At 45.6% G+C, this 19,604-nt stretch overlaps 1 protein-coding gene across 1 annotated transcript in view; it reads right to left on the minus strand.

Annotated features, from left to right (window-relative positions):
• The window catches only part of LOC128709625 (neurexin-1), a 77,199-nt gene that overhangs the window by 38,217 nt on the left and 19,378 nt on the right, over nucleotides 1-19,604 (minus strand). Inside the window, exons 4-6 of the mRNA XM_053804629.1 lie at nucleotides 19,543-19,596; nucleotides 10,421-10,819; nucleotides 1,239-1,374 (exon numbers count right to left, since the gene is read on the minus strand). Coding sequence (XP_053660604.1) covers nucleotides 1,239-1,374; nucleotides 10,421-10,819; nucleotides 19,543-19,596 — 589 coding nt within the window. The remainder of the gene's footprint in view (nucleotides 1-1,238; nucleotides 1,375-10,420; nucleotides 10,820-19,542; nucleotides 19,597-19,604) is intronic.

The raw sequence follows: 19,604 nt of genomic DNA on the forward strand, positions 1-19,604 counted from the left end.
TTTACGCTTCAGCAAGGTTCTGCTGGCTGTAACGAAATGTACAAGCGATTTATCAAAATTCTTCGCACCGCTAACCGTGCACCAATGTGCCGACGGTGTTTCGGCGTCGGCGTCCTCGTTCGGCCACCATTTTCCGCGCTCGGGCAACATGAAATACATAACCTCAACAACGTCCAAAACAAAAGGGAGAAAAAAAAAACTCCCGCTCAAATCGTAACGGAACCGGAAGAACCCAAACTGACAGCAATCTTGATTTACTGCAATCTTCCCCGGCATTCATTAGCGCTCCAGTGAAATGGGCAAAATAATTGCTCGTGTTTCAAATTGCCTTCCTCGTTTACGCTTCAAAAATTTTGCTTCGCCAAATTTGCCGTTTTTAACCACGCATCTTTGTGTGTTCACCCAGCACCAATTGTTCCGAACTGTTCCGACGGCTACAGATCGGCTGTGTCCGATAATCATAAATTGATTACATTGGTAAATATGCATAAATTCACCTATCATTCGGATTCGGTCCTGCAGCGCCCCGAGCGCGAAGAATGGTATTCGGTTTTGGGTCAAACTTGGGTACCCCGGATCGTGGTGACATTTCTTGCCCCGAAAGAATACGTATGTATATTCTTTCTCCACTGTTTATCGCTATCGATGGTTTTTTTTGCGCCAGAAGCATTGAAGGCAGGAAAAAACCCCCAAACCGACTGGTCCCATAAACCGGAAATCCCTTATTCGTTTAGTGGTCGAATGGGAAATATGGTTACTTTATTCGACCGAACGCAACGCTTGCTATTATGAACGGTCTGTTCGGAGGTCCCCGTCGGACATTGGAGGTGGGAAGCTTTGTGTGATAGTGTTTCGATTTCTGCCATGCTCCGTCTCGTTATCGACCCGAAAGCGGGCATATAAAACACGATAAAATAAGACACCACGCAAAAACCCCGGCCGTGGTACCACGGCAGATTGGATTTTACAGAGCACACGTCCGCGTTACTCGACGAATTCTATCGCCACCGGGAGCCTTACACATGCCCAATCGTTCCCAGTAGCTCCAGCGAAATGGGAATCGTGGACGAAACGCTTTTATCATAACGCGGCTCGACGAGAACTAGCGTCTCGTTGGGAGGATATAATTTATGGCTTCCCTTCGAAGCGTTCCCCACTGCACTGTCGCCAATGCGCTTCATGGATTAAGGATTTAAGTTTTATGTCAATTCGGACCCAATTTCGGGTGCAGTACGTACCTCGCTCGCAGTATGTTCCCTCGTACTCCACGTTGCGGCACTCGCAGATTGGGCCCGAATCGGTTGATATGCAGATGCCACCGTGCTGGCATGGGTCGTGGCGCTCGCAGGCATCCGTAACGTTGGTTCGAAGTTGCTGTAAGAAAACATCAAATCAGACGAAAACACAAACAGGGCTTGTTAGTATGTTTCGCTTACGATGACAGGGCTTTCGACTGTTTTATGCGTTCGAAGACACCACGGCTATACACTCGACTAGGCGTTACCGTGACGGTTCGGGACGGTTCGACAACATCTTCTTAGTTGTGTGTATGTGTGGGTGTAGGTGTGAGCGGGAGAGAAAGGGAAGTTTGGGTAGAGGGGCACGTTCAACGAATGGCCGCGATCGAAACAAAACTAGCGGTAACACATGGAAATGATGTGTATGCACATTGACTACCGAGAAGGACAAACACGGATGGGATGGTATTTGCTAACGACTTTCGGAAAATGTACTGCACCACGACACTCTCCAACCCGGAACCAACCTGCATCCGCGGCTCTCGTGGAACCCTGCTAGAGGGTATGATAACAGTTGTGTAAATTTAAGTGTAGGAATGAACAATGAATAGTGACATGAGAACGTTTTTTTTCGATAAACATTTATCTGTGAGGAACTGTTTATAAAGCAAACAAAAAGGATCATTCTTTAGAAAGAAAGAAAGAGAAAGAGAGAGAGAGTTTAAAGTATTTTTAAAGACAAACATATTCCTACTTGAAACAGCGATAAAACATACCCTGAAATTGAGTGTAACTGCAAATAATGTATAACGGGAGAGTAGAACAATCATAAACTCATGATTTATGTATACAAGCAATACACAACCAGGCTACACTATTCATAAATGCATTTGTTACATTTGCCTTAAATTTATCCTTGTTCCACGGAAGGAAGCTTTTCCCATAACACAGCGTCCAATGTTTTGTTGCCAACACCAACAGAGACACTACTCTCCCACCCCCCTCCCTAGAAGGGAAATGCATTTTACTCTTTCTAGCGTCGCAACAGTGAATAAAATGAAAAATTATGTTCCCGACATCAACGCAGGACGTTTTCCGGCTAGAAAAGTGCTGCTGAACAACGTGGCGCGTATATTCATGGGCGCACTGTACATTCTACTCAAAGATGCTGTATGAAACAGTGGAATGCGTTTTTTTGTGTGTGCAGATTTCCGACAATTTCCTCACCTTTCCTCACCGCACAATCACAAACAATGCTTGTAACAAATCTTGAAAACATTCAGTTCACAACTTGGTGCTGGTAAAGATGACGATAAGTCCCACCTTTTTAAGATATTTAAACTCTGATAACGACGTTTTAAATAAAAAGCAAACCAATCTAGCTCAAACTGGCTCCTAAGGTGAAGGACACCTTATAATGAGTTAATGTTGCCAATAGTGAGCGTGGGTTTCATCAAAACGTTGCCTCCGCACCAGCCCGAACCCTGCCTTATTTCTTCGGTGTGAGCAGTTCCACGACGGTAGCGCATAACGACCACTTGCTCCCCAGGCTCTCGTACATTAATTACGCAAACTACTTTAGCCTCATTAAAACGATGGTGGCACAAAACGTAACGAACCGTGCAAAACCCACGCCACACCCCCGGTTAACCGTGCCGGGTACAGGTAGGACATTAAGTTTTAACCTCTGTCTCCAAATCTCGGAACCATGTCACTGGTGTATGTGATACCGGTCATGGGGTACAGACACTGCCGGGGCCCATCATATGGTACATCGAGAGACGCCATACCGCCCATGGGGCCACCCTTGAGTGTCATTTTCAAAATCAAGTCTCCAAGGGGGTGGGGGGCGTCTACTAGCGAACGATCAACTCTTTCTTACGTGAAACTGTGATTTGTATGTGGCGATAAGCCCGCTCTGTTGGCGCAAATGTCTGATAATAAAAGGTGTAAAACTGTACTGCAAATTGAATACTAAAGAAATGGTTTACAAATCCCCAAGTTTCAGGCCCTATAATCAATCCCAATAGCTACTTTACACAAAAGCATAACATTTTTTCCATTAAAATCGATACATTTCCATTTAATTTGCGAAGCCTGTAATAAATGTCTGCAAATAAAAGTGTCAGTACAGTATATGTCAATAAAGAAAAAATCGTTGGGTCATAATAAAAATTATATTTACCTAAACCAAACCAAATCCAACAAGTACCACCTGTACACATACATGTAATCATTGATTTTTAGTCTTTTGTTTTATTGTCCAACCTTAAATCTGGATAAACGGCGCGATAGTCAAGGTGATCCCTGGGAGGTCGACTGTTTTTCTTCCACCAAAAAACCATGCAATCTTTGACCGATCAGTTGGGATTAGCAGAACCTGTGAGGTGTGTGCGAATGTAGCACCAGACCTGACACAACCAGAAACGGGTGACGAAGGGCCAAATAAATGGATGTAATGTACGCGTCCGTATGTGTGTTTGTACGCGGTAAAACCCGGAGGCACGTTACGAATCGTAATTGAGATTTGATTTATGATGATGTGCTTAGTTTGGTCGGCCAAGGGCGGGAGGATGAAACGCTGGCGCGGAGATGGCGCGGATCACGATGAACGAGAATGGTGGGTCGGAATCCCGAATGTCACACACGCTAGCTGCTGCTCCTCGGTGCTATCCCAACGACCGAAACAAAGGAACATAAATCGATTATGATTCCGGTATGATACGGTAGAATTTTTCCGAGGCTGGCCCCCAAACGCCACATTTGGGCACTCCGGTGAGCATACTAGGTGTAATGTTAAGCCCGATGTGAGGGAAGTTGCCAGCGAGTGAAGCGCGTAAAAGTTATCACTTTCAAAAGCTTTTAAAGCAAACATGTTCAACACACATTTGCCGCCGGTTGCCTAGTTGCCATGCTGCAGATAAGCTTTGTAACTCATGCAAGCAATAACAAACGCCCTTTGTTACGCAGTGCTGATTGAGATACTGTGCTGAACAACAACAGCAGTCAAGACAATAGCAAACAACTTTAAAAACACAAACCTACGGAAAGTGCATTCAGAAAAGTCGTTCCACCATTTCGGTCTTTACCATGTTTCCATGTTAGAAACATATGCTTCGGATTAACTTTTTCTCATCAGCTCACTCGATGGGTGCGTTGGATGCGCATCACAACCACGAATACCGGAACGATACCGGAAATAAAAAGGCCCACTCCCCGTGGCCCAAATCATTTCTTTACCATAAACTTTCGAAAAGGACACACGGTGCCGTTTCGCAACTGGAACAAACCAAACCTGAAACAGTACCGAAGGGTTTCCCGCTGAAGATAACTGAAACGAATGCGAAGTAAACTTTTTTAATCTGCACCTCCTTTTTTCTCTGGCGCTTCTCCGTGTGTTAAACGCGACCCGGTTTTGCTTTTCCCATCTTCTGAGAAGCGATATCTGGCGTGCGATAGCGTAAAAAAAAAACGAGATGCTCATTGGTTGGAAATCGAACGACCGAACGAGAAAACCCAGAAGCGATCGCAGTTGTTAGCGGGCTTTATGAAGAAAGTTTTGTAGCTTTACCGATGTCCAAAGACGGAGAAGGAGAGAAAGAAAGATAAACAGCAGCTGGTAGAGAGGAAAGAAAAAAAACTGCATAAAGAAATCGATACGAGAAGGTGTTGATAGTGTACCTGCGGGCAAAAACAAAATGCTTCACCATCAAATCATCTAAACGGTTGTTTTTCCCGCCTTGCAGTGCGATCTCCAGCGTAAGCCGCTTACAATTACTAGCAAGAGTTTAACTTTACAGCAATACACTTTCCAAGTTGTGAACGTAACTTTTGCTTAAGCTTCAACAGCCTGTATCTATTCAGTAGTTGTGTCGTCGGGACGTTGCGAGAGTTGTCGTGCCAACAATTCCCCAGCACTGACTGGTTGCTATCGATTGTCAGTTTCAACAACCAACCATTTTCTTTTCCCTGCTGTTGCTTCGATTAATCCACAACTGGATTGGACAAGCAATTTTAATTGCTTCTTCCTTACCGGTGGGGCAGTTCGCTTCGTAGGGGACAACAATCGCGAGCGACAATTTTCAAGGTGCACCATCGTCATTCTATGGGGGTCAGTAGAACAAAGAACTACTCTAAAGCAGCGACACACAAACTGTACTCCACTGGGAGACAATGCCGATAGCAAATCTATTATTAAACAAGGGCTCTTCGGATGTCCCCTAGTAATCGATCGTACTCCACGAAGAAAGTACTCCTTGCTTACGGGAAGTTCGGGATTCATACGGATGAAAACCTTGCGCTGGCCTTGCAGGTGATGCCCCACCGTCCAGGAACAATCCGCAATAAGTTGACCCAGCTCAGGCAGTTATGGTTTTTTTTTATTATTATTCGCCAGAAACTGCGCACCAGAGTGAAAGTAATTGAATTTCCAATTCAGTTTTGTCTTGTCCGCCTTGGCTTAGCGCCTTGAGCTGGGCGTCGAGGAGTTGCCGGTAGTTCATTTCATTGCGCCCAGAGTGCGCATCAGTCGACCGGCGATGGAGTAGCCTTTCTTTGTTGAAAGCACCGAAAGAGCATAGTCGTGTTTTTTTTTTGTTGTTGCTTCGTCCAAGGTGTTCTTTACCTGGTTGACTAGACAAAACACGTTGGGAGGACAGCCTTGTACAGTACCAAGTTAGTCATGACATTCCAGTTGCTTTGTGGCGGGGAAAAGTGTCAAACTGTACGGCGGTCACCACCACCGTGTCGAACGCTTAGCTTTTATGGTACTAAGCGCTTAGTGTTCCAGCAGCACAGAGCACACCGTCACCTTCGACACCGGTTCGGTACAATTCGTCGTGATGAACGTAGGAGCAATAAAGCTTTGTATCGTTTTGTTTTTTGGGGGAGGTTTTTATGCACCGAAACATTTCGCGTCCAGCATCATAAAGCTGCAGTGTCCGTTGGAATGGCCGGGAAACTGTGTCGGAGGAAAATCACCCATGGTCCGACCACACCAGATGGCTACACCAACAAACCAACTCTGGTTATCGGCCATTTGCTGCCTACCTTCACCAAAACGACATAGTCTATTTGGGGCGGCTTCCCGCTCCGTGTGTAAAGTGCCATCCCATGCATGCGGTCCGTCCATCGCATCCGGGTGGGCGGAATAATTTTGGAATTGCAATTTCCCTAACAGCTTGTACTATTTTCATTCCGTCGCCTTTGGGTTATTTATAAATATAGGCGAGCTTGCTGTTGTTGTTGTGCGCCTTCCGCCTATTCTATCCCTCAGCCAAGCAAAAACGCTGATGGTGATGGCTTTTGCTTCGAAGATTTTAATTACCCACGGCACATCCATTCGACTTAACAAACCGAGCGTTCATTAGCTCGTACCGCTACCGAAACCGGAGCGGACCCAAGTTCGACGCAAACCAATCTGGTTCGTCCAATAAGCGACTGTAGTCATCGTTCGGGTTCGGCGTGGAGTAGAGGATGCAACATTTATTTCCATATAAAAGTCATACTTCGCCACAACGTTTGATCCGCTTGGGGCACCATGTGGGCATGTAGGTCGATGTTTATCTTTTGGGCCCTGTTTTTGGGCAACATCGTCATTAAGCTGTGGCAGTATCCACGAATGTCCTTCCGATGCTGATGCTGCTGGCTGATTTCAGGCTACCGATACAAACAAACAGCGAGAACAATGCGATGTGCGAATGTGTTGTGTGACTTCAGGCCAGCAGCTTTACATATGCGCATTCGCACGGAAGTAAAACAGATGGCTCCTGATGCACTGTCGGTTTTGCACTGCAGAAGCACGGGAATCACTGGGTAGCGCGATGCGTTGACACAAGCTGGCGTAAGTTCCCGATTTCAATTTCCACCGCGGTATTTTTACGACACTCCAGAGAAGCAGAATGGCACATACTCCATTGGGGAGTGTCCTCTTTTCGTTCTCTTCCATCCAAAGTAGCAAGATTTCGAGGGTGACTTGTGCTGTGAATGGCAACGGCTGTAAGCTGCGTGAAGTTGTCCGAAGGTTGTCGTTTCACACAAAAAATCTGCTGACGAATGAAGTTTTGCCCTCTCGAAAATTCTCCCAACTTCGCACTAGACGGTACTGTGGTTGTGATGGGAACGTAGTTACGAGTAACGGCCATTTGCTTCCCGCACAGATACACATGAACCCGAACGGAAATATACATGTGGATCCAGCTTTTACCATTGGCAAAGTGCTGCGGATGCGATTTCAGTAATTTCCGTACAAATTGGATATTGGTATACGAGACGAGGCGTACCAACCGTACCAAACAACACGATGCCGGAACGCAACTCAAGTGGTAAAGTGGTGTGCTTGCATCAACCGTTTCTTCACGCCATGGGTAGCCTGCAAATCCACGGGAAGCTCAGGACACGCATTCCTCGTGGAAATGTCTTCATTTTTCGGCACAATTTAGGCGTGCTCTCGCAACAAACGAGAAACAATACTCTCCTTCCTTACCACTCCTCCCACTCATTGTGGCCACCCCAAAATGGTGGTATTTCAATCATCAACATACAACAATCACTTCACGATTGATTGCCCTACACACAAATAACGCTATTTAGCGTCCGCGCCACCGCAACGCTCATCATCCACATCATCAATTTTTCCTTAACGATGTTTGACGTATTCAATTTTAGCCATCCGAATGCATTATTTTTACACACTATGCACGCGTGACGGCATGCTAAGCGCAACTACCCGCCCACCCCAACAGTGCACTGGAATTGCATTAGCTTGCAAAATTGGTTGCGGCTTCGGCATCCGCCGGCGGTGGTTTTTTGGGGCGTGCGGGAAAAACGGCATCTGGTGTGTGGTTTTCGATTTGCTGCTGCTTTTTGCGGTTGAGACAGTGCCACCCTTTCCACACGTGCCATGGTGCACACACGCGTGCACACCATGGAACGGTATTGGCGTGTCAATCGATTGCAATCGGAGGTGGGTTCGGTAGGCGAACGTTGAAGCTTCGCTGTGGTACAATTGATGACTGCAGATAATTGATTTTTGTAAAACAAAGTACGCTTAATGGATCGCTCCGAGGCGTCACTCCGCATCTTAGCGTGTGCTGCAACTCGATCCAACTGGGGGAGAACATAACCGCAACCATCTACCACATTTGTGTTTGGTTCTTGTGTCTTGTGCTGTTCCCGTGAAAACAAACAATCACCAGGAAAAGGGAATTCGATTAGGAGGGAGCAGGTCCTATTTCATCGACCCATTAAAGTCGTGGGAACGATGTCAGTCAAACGTGAGGAAAATAAGTTACTAAAGTATTCAAACTTTGGAGAGTCTTTAGGATGTCAAGATTTTTTGACAGATCTTGAACGAATCGAATTCTTACATTTGTCCGAGTTTGATGAAATAAATGACAAATTTAATAAAAACGGCTCAAGATGCAATATTCAATTCAATATCGAACTCTTATGTACTCAAATTAAGGTCCTTGAGGAATTGAAGTTCTTCAAGACGAATTCGTCGAAGATTCCGTCACTACATTTTCCAGGAAAAGTTGTAACGGCAGGAAGTGACCCAGGTACATTATTACTTTCTCAATAGACTAAATCAGTGTAAAAACATAAGACTGAAACAAATTACTTGCGAGAGCAAAATGTTTTCATGTTTCCAAATCGGTAGCAGCGCAATGCTTCCACGAAGTAGAAACGCTTCGGAACGCTTGTGTTCTATAATTAAAAGCTTTGTTATAGAAATCATGTATACTGTCCGCTTCGACTAGCAAAACAAATATCACACCCACTATATTCATTCATGATCCTCGATTTCTTAGCCAGCAGCATTTCTTGGAACGCAAATGAAAGGAACGCAATGTAAACACTTAAACCGCTTACAACACTCGTTCGGCACCGTTTGCCTTCCGGGCACGGGCTGACGGTGAATGTTATGAAATAGAGCCTCCTCCTGACTAAGGACACAGGATCTGCCAACTCTGGGAGGTAGGAGAGAGAGTGAGCAAGAGCGAGAGTGGCCCAGTGGCAGGAGTTTGTTTTCCATGCATTATGCTGCCATACCATCTGCACAAGATTTTCTCGTTACAGTCACCGGTGGGCCTGTGGACGCCCTGCCCTAACAAGACTAATCGGTTCGAGGACTTTGGTCTACCTTTGGGGACGGGTTTGTTCTTGACCTTGGGAGCGAAATTGGACAGCGTTGCTTCTGCTGTGCAGCGTACCGTGGAAATGTTTTCATTGCTCTATTTCGCTGCAGGTCCTTTTTCTCACTGATATTGTGTGTGTGTGTGTGTGTGTGTGTGTGTGTGTGTGTGACGTTTTTTTTCCTCTCACAAAACTCCTTTTCTTGTTTTTGCTTTTCATGTTCAGATGGCCCCCGTTTCCCATCAGCTATTCGCACAAGCTTTTACAACTAGGTCGTCCCAAAATGGGTACATTTAAGCAATTATGTACCGAGCGCTCCACTTCAGCTAGAAGCGCTTTGCCGGGTATCTTTGAAGGTTGTGCTAGAAAGTTCCTGCACGAATTGCATACCTTCCACTCGCGCGTGGCGTTCGTTTCGGGTGCGGAAGGGTCGAGCTTTGTTCGGTGCACGAGAACATGCGCCACGCACATGTCTTGGTGTTGCTGAGAGCGATTCAGATGTCCATAAAGGAGTTACTTTGTACAGCTGGTTTCACGTTAACTTTTCAAACAGGTAGCATACAGAAGTAGGGTTCATTCCCCAATCCACGTTAATTTATGTACAGTTCACTAACTAGGTGTATTTACATTAGCTGATTGTTCTCTAGCTTTGTACAATTTTATCTGTTAATTTAAATGTTGCATAGCACAATCGTGAATCGTGACACCTTCATCAACCTCTGTGGTAACAACAACACGCGTCCAACGCGCTTGAGAAATAAACATACTAACAGAATCGTACAACGAACCAAGAAAACGAACATCATGAACAGCTAACGGGTGCAGATGCGGTATGATGGGACATATCTACAAACGCTAGCGGCATAAGACGGATTCGAGGAATCGACCCAGAAATGCATCCGGAATCGACACAAACGGAACGGATAGAGCGAGCGAAAGTTGGAAAGTTTAAAAAAACGAAAAACAGCTGGACAGAGCAAGCGATAGAACAGTGCGTTTAGAGCATCCAGGTAGATACTAGCGGGTGTATCCTACTGCTTAGTCACCTGGTCGCTGTCGGACGGCAGTGTGCGAAGGCAGTGATGCACGAGGTCGTAGTTCGGCGGATAGATACCGCCAAATTGTGCGTTCCGTTTCCACACCCGCACCGATTGCTGGCGGCCATAGTGGCGGCGGCGACGGCGGACCCCGCGGGGACGGATGTATTGTGCTAAGTCAAACGTACCGGACGTGGGTGGCCGTACCCACCGGTGGTGGGTGGTGAAAGTGGACGGATCGACACTCCTGGCCATCGTTTCCGGTGGCCGTTTGCGCGTGTGCCGGGACTGGCGGTGCATGGTGGTGTGGTGGTGCGACTGCATGCGTTTGATATAGTGCATAGTGCGTGGTGGCGGTGGTGGTGGTGGTGGTGGTAGCAGTTCCGGCCCTCTCACCCCACGACCCACCTGCCCGGAATGTGTGCGTTGTGGTAGCGTAGCGTGCATGTGCACCCGTTTGGTGGTGCATGGTGTGTGCGTTTAGAAAAAGGGGCGTTAAATGGTGGTTGAACGAAATTGAATGGAAATTAAACAAAAATGTGAGAAAAGTAAGAAAAAAAAGCATAAGAACGAGAGTGTAAAAAAGAGAGGGAAAAAATAGATAAAAAGAAAAGAAAACAAGTTAGTGCGGCATTGCAAAATTACCATTCCGCTAGGCATACTGTACCGATGATGTCTGTGGAAGAAACGGAAATGAACTTTTGAAATGGTTCCCCGCTAGCCATGGAAAGCATACTTATGCCCGGAGAGGGGGCGGTTTTTTTTTCTTCTTCCTGAAGAACATAATAATGGAAATACTCCGCAGCGAATGAACATTCCGTCCGTACATTTTTTATCTTATCATTCATTTTTATGATCGATTGGATTTTTACTGCAGCATATTTAAAATGCGCCGTACGAAGTCCTTTTTCAAACTTTTTCACGTATTACAGTCCGTTCTGGAGCATCCACATTTCTTCTTCTTCTTCTTTATCGGCACCACAACCTCAAGAGGTTTAGAACTAGAGGCCATCCATTTTTGGCTTTCCGTGACCTTTTTTTACCCGTAGCCAGATAATCAGACCTGTGTACGGAGGATTGGTCCGGATGGGATTATGGACCGGTCCTATCGTGTGAAGATTGGCGTCACTAACAAAATACCTTCGGACCGCAAAATAATCCGGGATTTAGCGAAGTTAAAAATAAGTCTTTCATCGTCCAATATTTATACTGTTGATGTCTAGAAAGGAGTATAACAGCCGATTGATTAAAAATAATAATAATCAACTGGCAGAGTTTTCCAAGTAACTCCTAAGAACATGTAAGCTTTTAGAAGAATTTTCAGGACTTGGTTGACATTTATAGGTCGTAGAACCATAGTAAAATATTAATTTATCGTTATCAAAAAATTCATTTAATTTATCGACTATTATTTTCAAGTTGGACTAGAATGTGTCAAGGTAGATCTACTTAGGCAAGCATGATTATCAATTCTGCACAATGCTTCAAGCGGTATGTAGAGCGACTTGGAAAGGTTCCAAAAAACGAGCAGAATTTTAAATCTATCTCCTCAAATTCCAGTTCAAATAAAAAAAATGTCCAGAAAATATTTCAACTGTGCCACATGAACTAGAAATTCTTGTAATTAAATTTATATCTTAAATATAAAAAAATAATTCCGAGGTAACATTCTCAACAAGTCTTTAATACGCGCTAATTACTGAATACGAAATAATCAATGGGATATTAGACAAAAATGGTCAACTGTAAGAATATGATATCCTTTAATATCTGCTTTTAAAGCCTCCAACAAATCACATTCGAACACATATTTCATGCCTAAGCTAAAACTTATCGAACGCTAAAATCGGAACAGGTCACATAAATCGTGTCAAATTGGTCTTCCGCCGCCGATCGGGAATTAGCTACGACCGAGAGTGACGTATCATTCTTTTGTTCCCACCGCTTCCTGCCAGTGCTAGATAAATCGTAAAAACCCTCCCTCAGTAGAACAACGGTTGGCAGAACAGCAACAAAAGGCTATAAAAGGCCTATCGCCTATCATCGGTGGTACACCGGCGGATCGAAGACGTCTTACGCGGAATCGCGCGTGAACAGATAGACCGGATGCCAGGACAACCGCCAGTGTTGCGACGCCATCATTTGCGTCGACGCGTTTTTGACGCGTTGCACTGAAGCGAAAGTGGCGCGGCAGCATAACCGACGCTTCACAATGCACATCATCGGGACCAGACGTTATCTGTAAAGACCATTGTTATTCGCTCAGGTTCCAGCCACTGGAGCCACGCGAACGATGGTTCCGACGCGGAGATAAGACGCTCGAACGGTTGTACTACAAAACCGTACCCACCACCGTACCTTACCCGATGGCAAGAAGCATATAAAATGACATAATTTCATAATTTGCCACCAGTGTATGCCACCCGGGACAATGGAGGTCCGTTGCTTTGGTTGGTCCGAAGATGACACGATCATCAGCAGTAGCAGCAGCAGCAGCAACAGCCCGTAGCACAGAAGGAAGGTAGCGAGCGTCGACCAAGCGACCGGAAGTGGAGAACAAATGAACTCCGGTGATGGTGGTGGTGGTGGTGGCGCAAACCAACGGAAGTTGTGCCGCACCAAATGCGATACGGAAATGTGCGATCCGAGGACATCACCGTGGCAGCGGCAGAATGGTGAGCAGGGCGGATAATAAAAAGAACCGCACGGAAGCCCATTTTTATCGCTGTGAGTGATATATTCGCATCTTCTTTTGCTCGTTCCATCTTCTTGCACCACCGTTGGGCTTGTTATCATTAGGGTCCGTTTGTGACTTCTTGGAATTCGTATCCGAGCGTGAGTGTATTCCCGGTCACCACCTACCCCGTGTCCCCGTGCCCCGTCCGGACGCTCAGAATGCTTCTTCCAAGTCGATGGACAAATGAGGAAGGATGGGAAGTGAATATTCTCGCATGAGCCACGTCTGCACTGGATGTGTTTCTTTTTTTTTCGGGGTGCGCCCTACAGAGCACCACCAGTTGGCAGATTGAGTTGTCGACAGGGTGCTGTCCTGGTATGGTGCCGCCCCAGCGAAGAACATCGCGGGTAAAAGCAGCGAGTGGCACGCGATGGAAAACACGGCTTTTTTGTGGGGGCGAAAGTACATGGAATGAACTTTTAATGGAGTTTTGCTTCTATTTGGGTGGTTGCGCGGATGCCATGATGAGATTGCTAAAATTACCGAACAAGCTCCAGAGAGATTTGCCAGAAACGCATCATCACCTCATCATGGGTTGATAATTTAATGGTAAGAGCAGCATTGGGGGTGTGCCATCAGCGCAAGCGGCGGATGGAGACATCGGAAGAGATGCTGCCCGATCATAATGAGTCGAAGCTTGTCGCGCGCCGAGGGTAAATGATGAAGTATCCAAGCGAGAATATTCATTCGCGAATTGAACAATTACTCCCACGGCGCTGCCGAGTACCCTGTTCGAGCGGGTTTCTTACGATAGTTGGTACTAGTTTGGAATAGAACCCTAACCATTATCCAAAAAATCCTAACCTCAACGAAAGGATAATCACTTGGGGTTTCATTTTTGTAACGTTTTCCTAACGACATCCTAATGTTCGATCTCTCCACACACGATACTTAACAGGACGGAGTGCCTCGTACAGGAAGAATCTTCTACCTAGATCTCAGAATACCCCACACGCTTAGCTCGCTCCACATCTCAGGAATACGGGAAACAGGTTCATCCTTCGGGCTACTGGACCGGGCCACCGGATCGATAGTCTTGCCATGGCTAAATCTACTCACCAACAAAGTAACAGAGCAAGCCTGACATCGATACACAGTACCCACCCCAAAAGGGATGGCGCCTCATTTTGGGAAAACGGAAAGGGTCCGGAACTCTGTAAACGATGATAACCGAGCGAAGAACAGCGGGCGTTTGGAGGGTAGCTCGGCACAAATGGGGACCGAGCAGTAATTTGATCCAATTTCTCGATTTGCTTCCATTTCTCGAGTGCGACCGGAAGTGTCTGAGTAAACTGCGTTACGGTGCGGTAGTTCATGTGCGCGCCCCGGATCTCGAATGGGTGGATGTGTATCTTCCCCGAGTGCCAACCAAACAACTCAACCCCAGCACACACGCTTTGTGGTAACGCGTTGCCCGACATAATATGTTTTCTTTGCATCTTTCTCGCTCTGCCCGTTCTGAACCAGGGCGCAAATGAATTACCACGGGGTGGTAAATGTTGGTGATGCCCTAGGGCGCTGTTCTTGAAGCGTGCTTTATTATGCTCTGATGTCTCGAAACATCGATTACGGTGGGTAACGTTTAGTGGCGGGGATGGAATGAATGCGGAACCATCGGTTGGAACTGGACTTCAAACACACAATCAGCACGTTAATGGGAGCGTAAATTATCGCCCCTTACGAGAGTTGAAAGCTTGTCACATCAATCGCTTGACATCGAAATTCTATCAAACGTGAACATGTTCAATAATAAAAGTAGCAAAAGCTGTAATCTTTTGATGAAACATTACAGCTGTACTTCATCTCATTGTTAGTTAAGTTTTTGTATTTCAACAAAAAATTCAATCAAATATCCTCTTGAGTTTATCAGAGTTCTAGCTCATCTTCATACAAAGTGTTAAATATCTCCATCATAGCTACACGCTACTGTTTCGCTGTGTCCATTCACCACACACAGTACGAGCTGCAAAAAAGCTCAACCTTGTTTCCCTTTTTCACCCCCTATCCATCTGCAACCCCAAAGCGCCAAAGTGCAATTTAGTGAGAAAATATTTCCAAAGCACAAACACAAACAAACGCGTGCCAAAAGCTCCCCGCTTTCAAATGCCATCGCAGCGGAGGCAAATCCTTCCGTGTCCGGATGCCACCCGAGACTGGCAGGCGTTCGGGCCGGCGAGAGATGTGATAATTGATGGCTGCACCATAAATTAGTCGTGAGTTATTCATGAGTTCCACCGCCATGTGCGGCCCCGGCAAAAACTAGCTGCGAATGGAAATTGACTTGTTCGTGTTTAAATGATGTCCGCCGGGGTGCCGGATGGGACTGTATATTTCACAGCCGGCACCATGTTTTCCATCGCCCACCGGACAGACAGTCAGTCTGACTTCGGCTCGATATGCTCATACACACATGCTCGCTTCCGGATACACAGATACACCCCGGGGTGGAAAGAATGCAACCGTCTTCACCAGCGTAAGTGTGTTCGGAAAAATAATCCTGTGAATGTGCACAAGTGGGACATACCGTCCACCAACGGGTGGGACCACTACAAGGTCTCTCGAACAGCTCCTATCCGAGAGAAGTAGAGCATCTGCTGAAATGTCCGGTTCGATCACGTCAATGTTCAAGTGCTTCTTCACCTACCAGACCTTCCTCGGGCAACTGCCAAGAATCGGACGATTCCAGGTGCACGTGGTACATAAAGCGTCATTTTTGAAGATACTCCAAAAATTCAAACACTTCATTTTCGATCGCTCTCTTCCTACACTTCCACACTTCTTCGACGGTTCGTCAAAAGCTGCATACAATCTACGCAGACTGTCGACAAACCGACAAAGGGTGCGACGAACGGAACAGCACAGAGTTCACGTTCGGGTGAAAAGCGCATTGGACATTGGTATGCAGCTTGATATATTTACCTCCTCTCCTCCCCCCTTCCCATCCCGTTCTCGCTCCAGAACCATCTTCCACATTGGGGAGCAACCCTGAAGCGCAATCTCCAAAAATCCGAACATTCGAATCGGTAATGGCGATGCACTCTTCCGGGGGGATGACGTGCAAAACCGCATAAAACTTTGGGCAAAACTTGCATACGTGCCACTGTCAGATGTGAATTCTCTGCTTGAGGTTTTTCTGTGCTTTTATTCCCGTTTGCAAATGCAGTGCGCCATTCGCAAAAGCGTTCAGTTTTTTTTTTGCACAGTGGTTGTTGTTATTTTTAGTTTAGATTACATTCCGTACCTGGTGCAAAAGGGAAATATTTCGGATTCAGTTTTTCGGACCCAGTTTCCCCACAGGACTGGACATGCGATGCAACTTTTGTCGGGTGGCATAGCTTTTTCCAACAAGTATCCATTTTATTTGGAATACGAGATTAAACTCGTTCCTGGTGGTATTGTGGTTTCCAAAAAGGCATATAATGCTTTAGCAATATATTCAACCCATTTCAGAGATTTTGTTAACAAATAAATAAAATATCCATGTCCCATCACCATTGTCGTGTCACAAAGTGTGGCTGCACCGTTACTGACCTAGTTATCGAATTTTGTAAAATGGAATGAAGATACTGTAGTAGTTTTGAAACTTAAAACTTAACTTTAAATGGAAGCACTCAATAGCTATTCTTCGTAGGAGCATACTCCTGAGCAAGACATACAACCTCTTTTGGCCAGCACACATTGTAAAAAGAAACTTCAAACGCATACTTTCCATAACCTTCGTACGAGTCAAGTACGGCATCTTTAAGGAAAAAAATAACTCAAAATTGTTATGGAATTCATCCATCAGCCTTCAAAATTGCCTGCTACATCATTATCAACGGTTGGGAACTATTCGCTTCATCGTTTACGGCCGGCGTTTGGGGCCGGGGATGAAATTTCTTCAATGAACCCAACATTCGACAACCCGCTAACAAAAGAGTGCTTCTCTTTGCTAGCATTAAGTGTGTTCCTTCCCCCTTTATTCCTGCCATGTTCAAGAGCAGGAGGACAGGTAAACGACGTTATAAAAGCCGGTTATGTCATAAGCTGGCACAAATGTTAGGTTAGTACGGAACGATGAGAAGCACCTATCGAAGCATCCATTCGAAGCGATGTTGGGCGATGTTTTGCAGTACGCGAGCCATGCAAAAGCGACAGCCTGTGTCAGATAAGAAGATCAATGTGCTACGCGAAACTGTACAAGCTGATGCTAAGGGGGTACGGGGTTTTAGACTTTCATAGAATGCTTCCGAATTTCTCCGAATCGATTCCAGCGCTTGTTATGTAAGAGCTTATTGTTAACGGTAGAGTACGGCGCGCGTGCAGCTATAATATTACTGCGGATTTTATGCCCCAGCAATAGGTGCCCACAATAATCGAAGTGATCGCAAAACAAGTAAAGCTTTCAGCCAAAAACCTCTGTAAATTTCATCAGTTTGGGACAGTAGCAAAACCGTTTCCAACAATAAAAGCCTTGACCGATATGTTCCGCTTGGATTGCGATTAATTTTCTGTCATACACACGTTCTCACGGATGGAAAGGTGAGGCCGATAAGAAGCAGTATAATTCTTGCGCACTAAGAACGTCATCGTGAACCACCATCACCACTGGAGCTGCAAACGGGCTGGTAAAGGCTACCGTTAAAACCTTTTTTCCGTGGTAAGAACCAAGAAAGATAACCAGCTTCACCTGATCATCCGGCAACCGGGTGGCTCTGGCACCTGGTTGGTAGGTGTAGCCGTGCCCAAAAATCCTCCTTCAACTCATTCTCCACGCCATTGGTGAGGTTGCGAGATATCGCACTATACTGGGTCTGATGAATGAAGGCTTTATTTGTACCGCGTTGCCCAAGGCAGGCCAACATTTCTAACCGCTCTACCTTGGTCGTTACACTCGGAAAGTGAAGACGATGACGGCAAAGCCGCCGATGGTCGTCGGGGTTTAGGGTAAGATTTATTGGTTATCGATTTTCCCTTCAACTCGCTCACCCAACCCAACGACCATGAAATCTCTATTCCTTTTCCCAGCAGTTTGTTTTCTCTGCTTCGCTCGTGCTTTTGCACGTGAAACGGTGTCCAATCGTTTCAACAAAAATAAAGGATTTTTTTTTTTTGGAAACAGTGCAACATTGCGAAAATAATAGCAACAGCAATGATCACTATGCAGAGAGTCCCAAAGTGGAAGACCGAGCGTACCAACTTAAAGTTCTGGTGCAGTGAGCTGAAAGCACAATGTTTGATGACGAACGAACAGAACAAAAATCCTGCCCAACCATAACGGATATGTTGCCGTGCCAACGACGGTAACGAAAGCACACCAGAGCGTACCCGTAAAGGTGGGGCAGGGAACAACAGCAACCGCATGAGAAATGGGACTTCATCAGTGGTATTTTTCGGCTTTTCATCCTCTTCGGTGTACTCGTTCGGGACACCCTATCCGGCACAATACGCCCACCATGCTGATGGAGGGCTTCATCAGCGGCAATTCGATCTGCCCAGCAGAGACCCAATGCTCCTAAGCCCTTCGCTGCCACCGATTTGGATGCTGATGATGTAAGATCGATAGCGTGCAGTGAGGCGAAGGAGAAAAATTGATTGCAGATATTATCAGGTGTTTGAGATGTGATGAAAGAAATCCACTTCAATGGGAACCGTTTCGCATGCTGCAGGATTTATTGGGCATCGTTTACTGCCTGCTGCCGTCGAACGGCGAGCCTTCGCTTCTGTGCTTCCTTTAATTTTTCAAACCACCCAAAAACGTGGCCCCACGTTTTTCCTTGTTAGGCCACTCTCACAAACAGCTTTGCTTTCACCGACAGGTTCACCACTAGTTCGAATCGATTGTGTAATTTGATTGTTGAATTTACTGTTCAAACAATCAAGTACCATGTTCAAGGAATGTGTTTTTCCAGATTATCGTAACGAATGGTCTCATCCGGTGTATCCCTTTCCCGACAGCTTATTATGTACAACTTTATATTTCTTTTTTTGTTTCGCTACAATATACCCCAGTGCGATTTAATCTCGTTGCGAAATCAATGTTTCTTGATTAGCATACACCCACAGCAGAACATTATTGAATCCCATTAGCTTGCTTTGTATTCTGTCTGTGAAATATAGTATCGTGTCTTGTGACTCTGTACAATCAAACGTTTTTTTTTGCATGCATTAAAGCTAATATAAAAATAATAGAATAAATGTATCTATAAACCGTTCGTTACACATTGCACAATGCTGTATTATCTTTAATCACTGCACGGGAACACCTTCATCATCATCATCACAGTCGTAAATAAATGGATTAAACCTGTTAAAATTAGCAAGCCGTTGATAATCACCATCAAGTGTAGCTATCGCACAGGCTAAAGAAGGAAATGCACATTTTAAGGAACAGAAAACCCAAACCAAAACTTACCCGTGTCACTTTTTCTCGTGGCATCGCCGTCAGATCGCAGGGTGAATCTCCACACTGGAAAG

Source organism: Anopheles marshallii, chromosome 2, assembly GCF_943734725.1.
Source record: "Anopheles marshallii chromosome 2, idAnoMarsDA_429_01, whole genome shotgun sequence".
NCBI classification, from domain to species: domain Eukaryota; kingdom Metazoa; phylum Arthropoda; class Insecta; order Diptera; family Culicidae; genus Anopheles; species Anopheles marshallii.